Consider the following 12194-nt stretch of genomic DNA (forward strand, 5'->3'; position numbering starts at 1 on the left):
GACTTCTTAATACAATTGTTTCACACTAGATTTACTATTAATATTCTAGACACAGACTCTTTTTGTACACAATGATTTTTTAAATAGCATGTGCTATTTTGTAAAGCATTTGAATAAACTCCTATTAATCTCTTTTGGAACTGTCAACAATTTAAATGCTTCATTCAAATATGAACTAAATATTGTTGACCTAACAGTTATTAAAAAAATGTGTACTGGAAATAGACTGCAGGATACTTAGGTTAGTTTGAAACAAAACAGAAAAACTAAATCTTAGCATGATATGCATTGAAACGAAATGATACATATTTAAATGTAGAAAAGATAATTGTATTCCAAATTACTGCGGACTTTTATATAGTTTAGCTTTCTCTCACATGTACATGTCTTTCACAAGAAAGCATAGTATTTTTGAATGTATAACGTTTCATAAGAATTACATATCCCTCTTCGTGTAGATGTAATGCTAACACGTTCAGACACAACAACCGTATTAAATAGCATTTTATGTGCTATACATTAAAATTCAATGTACACGTATAAACATGCTGATATAAACAATCTTCATAACATTCAAATATGTTTTATATACCAAGAAAATATTATTTCATTAGACATTACATATGTAGGTAGACAATCACAGTAAAAATCTAATGACAATTGCAAACATATTATAATTGCGTAATAATATTGTATTCTCCATGTATATGTCATTTCTACATGTTTCGTATTGTATTGTCCTTGTGTATGCACATCAGAACAAAAAATCTATTGAATTGCCAAAAAGATTATTTTAAAATAAAATTAAAATGTGAACGCAAAAGCGTCCTCAGGCAGGTTGAAATACGCAGTTGAAATCGGGCGCCTTTGTCACACAACGCCGAAACACAGGTGGTAAGCGTGTGGCTATGATATTACTTTGTGAAAACATCATTGTTAATGATAAATTATCATATTATAACGAAAAAAAAAGAACTTTTTTGAAAAACAATTTCACTATCAAATATATATATAACAAGGTATCCAACTCAAAATCACCTGAAAACGGGGGTGCATCGCTTTTGAACAACTATTACTTCATCAATTTGCAGCGATTTTCACAATCTAGGTCTTATTCAACGCAAAAATGAATATCCTTTCTGGAAATGTATATGTTTTGCAATATTTTTACAAATACTGGGTCAACTTTTAAGAAATAACACGATACACAACTCGCGTGACCCAGTTAACATCGATTAGATCATTGAATAGAAGGAACCAGACAGTGTGTGTTTAAAAAGGTCTAATACAGTTGTCCATTGTGTATAGAGGCCACATATAGAAACTTTAGTTGTTAATATAATAGTATGCTATTATTCAATTGCAAGCGAGATCAACAAAATGCAACATAATCGTTGTGCAAACATATGGCCATGGTTTATTATGTAAATTTAGAGAATGCTCTTCAGCGATCTTTTGAAAATTTTGCGTAATAAACTTAATGCAGACTAAAGTCATAAACTGCGCCTCTTACACAAAATATCCACATAAGACTTCTTTTTTTCATCCTTGATATAAGCAATACCCTTGTAAACAAAACATGTTATGACATATCACTATGTGAAGTCGCGTGAGAACAAAAACGCGGAAATGTTATTTGTAAAAAATGATAATTGGTAAATCGGAGCATTGGAAGTATAAAGTGGTAGTAGATATATATGCATCATATTTATTTGCTATTTATTTGTTATTTTTGGAGATATAACGATTTCTATCATCACTGAAAAGATAAGTGTAATCGGGTTGAAAAACAGAAAACATTAGCCATTTATTAAATTTTCTTCTGGGTATTTTTATACTTAAAAAACATATTTTTATAAATAAAATGAGAACTCTGTTTTACTATGCAACGCTCAGCTTCCAGACAGCTGATTTCGTTTTGTGTTGGGTATCTTAACAACGGAACGTTTGATCTTCGTCTTTATCAGCGAGTATAGTGTGTGACTAAAGTTAACTTCATTACGTTGTTGCTAATTCATAATTCTGTTTAAAACTTTAAATGGATTCAATCTCGTCTTCTCCTTTAAATTTTACACAATTTTGCATCACGATCTTTGCATGACGATTTATTATAACAATGTACTGGTAGAAGGACAAAAAAATCAAATTTGACGCCATTCATTTTGTCAGACGATTTATCTCGTGCTAGTTGTTCTCTGTTTAACAATTTGATTTAATGTTCTGTAGGGCATATACTGATACTTATAGATATTGAATATTGCGCTGTTGCATAGAAACCGCGAGTGGTTGTACCATCTTAATATGCACACCTTTCACATAAATCTTTTGGGCTAGTCGGTATCGATGACAATACAACTATTTCGCACAAAATAATAGAAAATAGAAACGAAAAACGATAGCTGCAAAGTTATTTAACGATATTTATCAGTGTGCGCGTCCATAAAACAAACCTATATTGAAGAAGGTTTCAACAGTATACAGTTACCACTAGAAACGTGTATAAAACCATTAACACATACATCGGAACATGTTTCTTACGTTTTTAAATGGGTTTGTGATTGTATGTTTCTGTACCTCGTTGGATGAATTTATAATCGCTGAATCGCACAACATTGGCCAAAATATGTGGCTAAAAACCATATAAAACCTAATCACCCTGTAAAATTATCCGTTAAATTTCAAAACATCCGGACCTGACCGCCACCTCGCAAGTAGCATTGGCTCATTTATAAATGCATCTCAAAAAAGTGGTGGCTTGCATGATTAACGGCCATGTCGTGTATTGACGTCATAAAAGTGTACATGAAACTAGTAAGTGCATGAAAGCCCGTTAAAATGGAATTCTGCATAACATCAACACAACGTTAATTGTTTTAATTAAACATTTTATCAACGTTGTATTAATTTGATAATTATCGACTGTGTTGAATAACTTTTGCATTAAACCGGTTTTGATGCATATGTTTTACACGTACGTAATTAAACTCCAAACACACGCATGGGGATTTCGATCTTTTCGTGTGCGCTAAATTCAATTTATTATTAAAACGTGGTGCATATTACTGTGTACGTTATTTGTCAGCAAAAAAAGAACGTTTTCTTGGTATATATTGAGGCTTGACAGCAAAGTTCCGTTAATTGACACTCCTTTCAGCAAAACGTGTCATGAACTTTGAAGACATGAAAAAGCAGACGAAACCTGAGGTTTTCAAGGATCATTATCTTGGAACCATTGGGATTTGGTGAAAACCAATTGCAAGGGATGTACTTTCATTATTTCGTGCAGTTTCGGAACAGGTAAATGTTATTCGTATTAACACTTTATTGAATAATTTCACATTATAAATCAATTAAGTAAACAATAAAAAAATCAATTTCAAAAGAAAACATTTGTACATCAGGAATATGTGTCGTATTAAAGACCTGCAAACATTAGCTGAAACTAACTTATGATAAATGCATATTAAATTTTGCTAATGATGATAATTGTTATTCTTATTAAAATTTTATCGGATAATCACGCTTCATAAATCAATAAACAATTACATATAAAATACATGTTCAGATGAGACATTTTTACATCAAGAATATGTGTAATACTGAATTACTGGGTCAACTTAGCTAAAACTGACTTTATAGTAATATTTGCAAACATGAACACACTGCAAACAGTTCAATAACGTCATTCCATTTTGTGACATCCTAGATTTTATTTCATATGTTGTAACTGTAGATGAAATTAAAGGCTTTGTTATCCCCTGCCATAGGCTGAGGGATATTGTTTTGGCGTTGACCGTCCGTCCGTCCTTCCGGCACTTTTGTGTACGGAGCCATATCTTGGAAGTGCTTTGGCGGATTTCATTGAAACTTGGTATGAGTATATATATGGATAAGAGGATGATGCACGCCAAATGGCATCGTACACCATCTGTTAATAACGGAGTTATGGCCCTTTGTATCTTGGAAAAATGCTTTTTAATATAAGATTAGAGCTTTATCTCCATTAACACATGAACAAGAGCCATGTAACTTGCCATAGTTGTTCTCAATCATCTGGGGGTGCTTCACATTCAACACCCATAATCCGAGGGGCTAAGGTCAAGGTCACACATTGAGGTCAAAGGTCACACATTTGATGAATTATTCATTATTTAGTCATTCCTCTACTATGCATCAAGGGATTCTGTAATAACTGTCCACAAATGTTCTCCATTATATAGCTGAGTGTCAAATATAAGATCCAGGTTGCTAGGGTCATGGTTAAAGTCACACACAAAGGTCGAAAGCACACATTTTTATTAAATATGCCTTATTTTGGTAAGGATTCTACCTTACTAAAATGGATTCTCAAAATGTCCTGATGTAATTGTTCTCAAAAGGTACAACCCTTCACTTATACCTTTTCTTTTACTTCTAAACCCACCCATAAACAATATTTGCTAAGGTCATGGTCAAAGCCACACACAAAGATCAAAATCACACATTTTAGTGAAATATGCCCATTGTTTGGTAAGGATTCTACCATACTAAAATGGATTCTCAAAATGTCCTGATGTAATTGTTCTCAATTATCAGGCAGTGCAAGACCTAAAAATTACTTGACAAAAGGCACAACCCTTCACTGATACCTTTTATTTTAGTTCTACATCCATCCATAAACAAAATCTATTTGGCGGGGATAATCAATACAACGAATTTGCTTGTTTCATTGTATTTCAGTTTGAGTCGATTTCTGATGATGGTATAACTTAATATTTTGTTAATGCATTGTTTGTTAACTATGCCCAATAGTTTTTTATTTGTGTTAATATCATTAAACAAATATCTAGTGTGGAAACTATGATAGGGGATTATGTTTTTTTTTTGCATTTATGCATTTATTTTTCAGCTTTTCACGACACAGGTCTACCATAACAATCTGTATGAAGCTTGCAGAATTGTTTTCTTTATATTGCTATAGACCCAGAGAAGGTATGGCTAAAAGTTCATTCACAATTCTATGTTTCTACGCATATTCTTTTCCTTAATGACAACCGTAAACATTTGCATCAGAATTTGGACCAGATATAAAATGGTCATCGTCCATGTTTTGTATTCATTTTCAAAAAAAAGTCAGTACCTTTTGTCCAGCATGGATTTACTGTAAATAAAACAGAAGTTATGATTAAATGAAGGTATTTGCTTTTCACATGAACCTGGTCTTTATATAAATATGTAAATGTCACACTGACAACATGGCGCATATAAAAAATGAATACAAACACATCTTTAACACATATAGAAACTTGACTTTGTCCAACATTGAATAATTGGTGATAGGTGATAAGCATGAAAGGAAGGTTTGACATGGATATAGCATATGTATCAAACACAAGTAATGTTCAACTGTTACGATGATGTAGCCACAACAACAGTCTTTCTTTAAAAATAGCAGGTAATTGGACCGGATATGTTCGTCTCGTATATATATATATAAAATAAACAAAATATAAAGCGTAGCAACGCGAAACGATTCAATAATTTGGAGAGTGCTTATATCAAGTATAAAATACATCATTTATTGTATGAGCACGGATGGCTGAGTGGTCTAAGTGTTAGACTTTTATACATGGGGTCAGTGGTTCGGGACCAGTTGAGGTTTACTTTTTTTTCTTTAATTTTTTTCTTATTTTTACTGGAGATTTTTAGATCAAATGTTTTTATTTATCAATATAAAGCATTAAATGACAAACTTATATCTGTACAAATGTGTGAAAAGGCCCTTTTAATAATGTGCTTATTTGGCCGATAAAATAAAAAGTAATCACCCGAAAACATGTTTCAAAAGAGTTAGTCTTTTATCTAGTGGTGATCATAAGATATGCAAACTTTCATATGTAGATATGCCACTCGAGAATATCTGTTTTCTCTAATCAACCGTGAATTAAAATCATTAAATGAAGTTGTATTTATAATTCACTTAATTATTACATTATGTAATTAAAAAAGATAATAACATTCGTGTTAGCATTAAACATATATATTAATCTGTTCTCATGAAGCTCACGAAAGAAAATTTTTACTCTTATCCAAACATGCAAGACTTCCAAGCCAACTCAATGATCTACGTAAGACAAGTTCGTGATATTCTGGAAACCATATTAACACATTAAGAGCACCCTTACATAGGGCAAAAATTTAGAACATTAAATGAACCAGATATGTTGGTAACAACCTCATATTGCATAATGAATCATTTAGTAATATTCCTAAGTACGTGGTAAATTGAATAACCCGATTATCGATCCTTACCCATACACCTTGTCACAGTTTTTAAGAACCACCCACTGCTACTGCGCCAGAGTGTTTTCTGGTATTGTTTCAGGTAAGACTAGTATGGTTATAATATAGCTCTTTAATATTGACTTATTGTTGGTAGTTTTTTATTGAGTACAACAATTTATAGAAGAATTAATATTTTTTTACCAGCGCTTTATTGCAATTATTGTACTATAATTTTGTTAATGTTATATTATATATCGGAATGCAAATAATTATGAGGAATTTGATATTAAAACTCTGATTTATATATTGTATATTATATTCATATTAAAATAATAAGTATATTCAAATAAACAACATAGTATTACAAATGAGTTGTTATCGTTAGTATTGTCATTTACAAATGTATTTTTAACCAGGTTTTCCGAAGGAAAGAACTGGTTATTAGATTGGCGAATGCGGGCGGGCTGGCTGGCTGGCTGGCGGGCTGGCTGGCTGGCTGGCTGGCGGGCGGGCGGAACAAGCTTGTCCGGGCCATAACTATGTCGTTCATTGTCAGATTTTAAAATCATTTGGCACATTTGTTCACCATCATTGGACGGTGTGTCGCGCGAAATAATTACGTCGATATCCCCAAGGTCAAGGTCACACTTTGAGTTCAAAGGTCAAAAATGGCCATACATTAGCTTGTCCTGGCCATAACTATGTCATTCATTGTGAGATTTTAAAATCATTTGGCACATTTGTTCACCATCATAGGACGGTGTGTCGCACGAAAGAATCACGTCAATATCTCCAATGTCAAGGTCGCCACGACTAAAAATAGATTTTAAAAAAACTTACAAAGGGGGTTAATTTTTTTTGTTCATTTCAAAAGTTCAGTTTGAGTTTTCTCCCTTTATCAGATTTTTTTTTCACAATGAAAACCTGGTTTTGTGACAATTTTGTCCCTTGTTAGTCTTATAATAGAAATTTTGTTTCTTCAAAACCGCAAAACTGATAAAATCAAATGTGCATTGAAATTTATATATGTATTGATTACACATATCAACGTGAGCGTGCTCATGTATTGATCCAGATATACAGAATTGGACTGCCTTATACTAACCTATTCATTTTTGCGTTGTCGTAGCGTAGTGGATACGTTGCCTAACTAGCAACAGGAGAGGAATTGGTTCGATTTCCGTTGTGGGATCGATTTTTTTATCACTCCAAGAGATGCAAAGTACTGGTTATACCAAGTTGAGCGTTTCAATCATTGTAAAGGTTTAGATGCAATCGATTAAAACCAATACAAACTATTTTATTCTCACATTTAAAACATAATGGAAATATTCAATAAGTACCGCTTAAAGGTGAAAAAAGCATACAATAAATTGCACACGTTCAAACTCAAATGATCCTTAATTAAGTATAGTAACGGTAATGAAGTGTAGATAATTACGGTAATGTAGTGTAGACAGACGCTTTAGAGTGGTGAGTTACAAAAATAACATTCACTAATTAACATTTAAATAATAAGACAATTAATATGCGTGGGTTTCAATTAATTAAAATGTTATAGTCTTGGTGGATTTGTCAGTGTTCCAATTAATTTGCTCTTTTTTCAAACGAGCAATTTGAGACTTTTAGAAAATACATCATATAATTATAATGATGTCTTTTCGTTTCCAGTTTAATATCAATACATATACACACGCAGTCCTACCAAGCAAAAGAAATGATTTGGAAAATGCGTGATTGCTCATTAACACTGCCTGGGATTACGACGATAAAGTTGTATTATGGTGTGTTTGCCTTTGTAATTGTGATTGATTTTGCATTGACTTCGAATACACCTTCGGAAGGCTCCTTTCTTGCTCGAAAACCCACGACAGAGCAAGACATTATCGCTTTATTCAAAGCTCACGTCGACAATAAACTGTGCCCACAATCTTATATCTGCAATAACAGAACAGATATGACACATGTGAATGTTAACTCACACTTGGCGCAATGCTGCAAAGGTAAGATGTATGCCTAAATGCTAATATTAATAATAATAATAATAATAAAGGCAATACAAATAATAATAATAATAATAATAATAATAATGCATCCTTACAATTAAATGCCACGCTTCAATAGATAATTTATTACAAAAAGGCGTCTGTCATTTGTATGGATGATTGGGTTAAGGTAATGCGTCAATAATAAATCAGGGAATGGCATTGAGCTGAATTGTGCAAACCCTGGCCAGATCTTTAAAACGGCATGAACAGGAGATTGTGTTTAAATTAAGGGCTTTCGGTGTACACAAATATGCAATTAATAAATTATATACGTGGGTAAACATGTAATGTCTATTGATTATACTTTTCATGTCTGGATCTTTTTAGTTAATTATTAGTATTTTCGACTACAGATTGCTTTTGCGACGAAAAGTGTGAGTTTTACAACGATTGTTGCTTCAGTGACTTGACCGAAAAGGAACGTCACGAGTGAGAGGAATGTCTGTACCCACTCTATGATCAAACCTACGGTGACATCTTAACGCATGAATCCTTTTATATGATAACAAAATGCAATGGGACTTATAAATGCTATGAATTTGCCCTTACACCATGGGGTGCTTTCTTGCCTATGTATTCACCGAGCCATCATAAAATCTACATCAATGAACAATGTGCAATATGCAACGGCATAACAGATGGAAAGCATTGGCATCCTTACATAGTCTGTCAGGGTGCTAGTCCGTCTGAAATTGATGCTATCGTATCCGCCATCGCGTTAAGAACAATCATACCCATTTGCTATGTACACTTCACTTATCCATACGACGACGCACATACGATGTATAAATTACAGTGCTATAAGACAAGAGAAAATTCGTGTCCAGATGACCTTGAATTGAATCCAAGACGAATGGAAGTAACTGAACGATTGGGTGTAGACTATGACACCATTGTTGATCTATGTCACAGTTCTATAGAGTCTGTATATACTCAGCGGTTGTTTAATGGACAGGAATCACACTTAACGTACTTCAAAAACATTTTCTGCTTTCTGTGTAGTGGGGCACCTTTACCGAACAACGAATGCACATCTGATCTCAGAGATACTTTGAGCAGTTTAGGTCAATCGACTTTTGCAATGTTGCTTGCATCGACGCCTGGTGTTATTAATGCAACCATCACACCGATACGAGCTTGCAAGGTTAATGATGACAGAACAACGGTATGTTAAATCAAATAAAATGAATTAACACTATATGCTGCAAATTTTTGTTGTTGTTTTGTGGTATTTTCCATATCATAAATTGTTCCATGTCTTAGTAGTATTTTAAAGTCTCATAAAAACAAATGTTAAGATTTTGTTCCTTCTTTCGTTTTTCTTCATTCGCAAATTCGCGGTAAATAATAACGTGGACAAGTAAATATCAAATATTTATCTAAAATGTTAGCCATTTAGAAACTCCTTACACATGACATTGGTCCTTCTTTATTGTAGGATCTGTCAAATTGCCGTGTTATTCATTGTCCAGTCGGTCAGATCAGAGACGCTACAGGGTTGTGCCTTTACCCATCAAAACAATGAAAATCTGGGCGAGTTGGGATTTTTGTGAAAGTATTAATACCAGAACCAATAAAGCTTTCACCGAACACAACGCTCAGCGATGTGCATGCTTATTTCAAAGACATCGATTTTAATAGCGAAAGTCCCCTTCCATGGGTTATTCTCAATTCTTATTTTAATTTAATTGTGGACGCGGATTTTGCAATGATAAACTTTTTTGCTCTTGAGATGGCTATGAAAGTCGGCAAATTTGACCCATCAGACTTTCTGAATGCAATGAAAGAATTCTTAAATACAAAATGGTGTGTACATTTTAGAAAAGTATCAGAAAGTTGTTCACAAGAATTAGTGCCTCACCAGTTATTCAATCTGTTACATTATTTCCCACAATATACAAATGACACACGGGTGTTCATGGACGAGATTTATAACTTGATTCGAATCGAATACGGAGTCGATATATATGTTCGTTACTCATTCTTCATTAGCAAAACATTTTTCTGCAACATGCTGGAATTTTCAGACGACGAAGTTTTGCTGCTACATAATGGTATGATTGTATACCTAATCGAGTTTGACAAATATTTCGGGGACATGAATTTTAATGTCCGTCGATGCTGGGGGAAAGACAACAGTCAAAGTGTGCATGGAACGCCTGCCATTCAAAAGAGTGATGAATGATGCAAATTATCAAATAAACAAGACTTTGAACATCTTGGTACGTGTCTGCAGTTCGGTGATAGTAAACATAGCGTTATATTTTTGAAACAATGACTATTTTTTCAGTTGCATTAACTTAAACATGTACATAACATTGATCAACATTCGTTACAAGTCCTCTATACACATAGGTGTTTGTAAACACTACATTTTTACAGCAAAGGCAAGTACACATTTTAAACACGTGTGTGATATTTACACTAAATATTGATCTATACAATGTATCGAACTGTATTCAAATATCGAATATATGAATATATCATTTATTATGAGTTTCGTGTGCATTTAGCTACAGTATACTGCGCTTCTGATATGAGCTTGTACTTACAGATAGATTTGCTTTGCATGTGTTTGTACTTTCATGAGTATAAGATGTCTGCGCGATATTGTATCACAAAAAATGGACAAAACTTCTTTTTACTATCTATATGCCCTATTAAAATAACGTTATACTAATTCCACGGTCGTACATTTTGTATGTTGTTTTGCTTAAAAACTAATATAATGTTTTATTTGACAATGCGTTTTTATCTTTTAATAATTTATGAAAAACAACCTTAACTTGGGTTAGCGGGTTCAGTGCGTTTGATGGCGTTAACGCATTGTCTTTAAATTACTATATCAGTTATTAGTACATATCCACTACAAACTCAAACATTACCTTATCGAGTGTCTTATAACTTTGAATATTTTTATAATTATTTGAACCTTTATTTACTACGTTTATACTTTGCTGAACAATGCATTCTTCCACGTAGCGTAAAAACCTCCGCGTAAAGATTTAACTGGTTCTGATCAACGCTGTTCAAAGCCATGTCGCCGATGAAAACCACAGAACATTATCGATTCCTTTATGTTTGTGTTGTATATGGCTTTAATTAGTTATCTTCTTGTTCCTTGTTTGACTGTGAACGAAGTATAAAATGTCAGATTATGTAGAGTAGAAAATTGCACTAAATGTGATTAAATGAGAAAAAAAGAAACTGAATACTCTTCCAGATCTGAAATTAAAGTACATGTAACTGCAATGAATACTGCATTGTGAGTAGGGTTATTCAGCGAGGAATTTGGCACCGCAACGCGTTATTAGCAAGTAAGTAGCGGTACGATGTCAGCTGTAACAACAAAGTAACGTTCAGCGGAGTAGAAGAAAACAATGACAACTTATTTCAAGCCTCACTTACGTAATATAACACTATGTATCGACCAGTCATAAATTGATATTACAATATGCATCGGAAAGTGATTCATTAATATGACACGATGTATTGAAAATTGATAAATTAATATGACACTATGTATCGAAAAGTGATAAATTATATGACACTGTTTAGTGCAAATGCTGTATTTAATTACTAGTAATCATTTTAGCGTATCTAAAGTTCCGTTAACACGAACGACGTGGTACATAAACACCTAACTTAAATAATCTTAATGATTCGAGCGCAGGAACATAATGTCATTTTTAGTATTCTATAAATTAATTCAACATGCATCACAACTTTCTTGTGAAGGATATATTAGCAAACACGCAAACGTTGAACCATCCATGTTAATTGTATGATTGTTTAACAATGTGTCGATGTTTTTTGTTCTATCATAAAATATAATTCATACGTTGTGCACAGCTTATCGGACTTAAGACCATCAATTACTAG

General features: G+C 33.1%; 1 protein-coding gene across 2 annotated transcripts in view; it reads left to right on the forward strand.

Moving 5' to 3' along the window:
• The first annotated feature begins 3072 nt into the window (after positions 1-3072).
• LOC127850853 (uncharacterized) overlaps positions 3073-12194 on the forward strand; it is a 59978-nt gene continuing 50856 nt past the window's right edge. The window contains exons 1-5 of one of the 2 annotated variants that reach the window (XR_008035485.1): positions 3073-3297; positions 4889-4971; positions 7936-8267; positions 8666-9477; positions 9751-10808. Coding sequence is in view for 1 of the 2 variants with exons in the window: in XM_052384191.1 (XP_052240151.1) it covers positions 8812-9477 (666 nt within the window). In the remaining variant the exon portion in view is untranslated. Of the gene's footprint in view, positions 3298-4888; positions 4972-7935; positions 8268-8665; positions 9478-9750; positions 10809-12194 lie in introns of those variants that run through there. The other variant, XM_052384191.1, reaches the window with a different exon arrangement.

Source organism: Dreissena polymorpha, chromosome 11 (genome assembly GCF_020536995.1).
Source record: "Dreissena polymorpha isolate Duluth1 chromosome 11, UMN_Dpol_1.0, whole genome shotgun sequence".
Classification (NCBI taxonomy): domain Eukaryota; kingdom Metazoa; phylum Mollusca; class Bivalvia; order Myida; family Dreissenidae; genus Dreissena; species Dreissena polymorpha.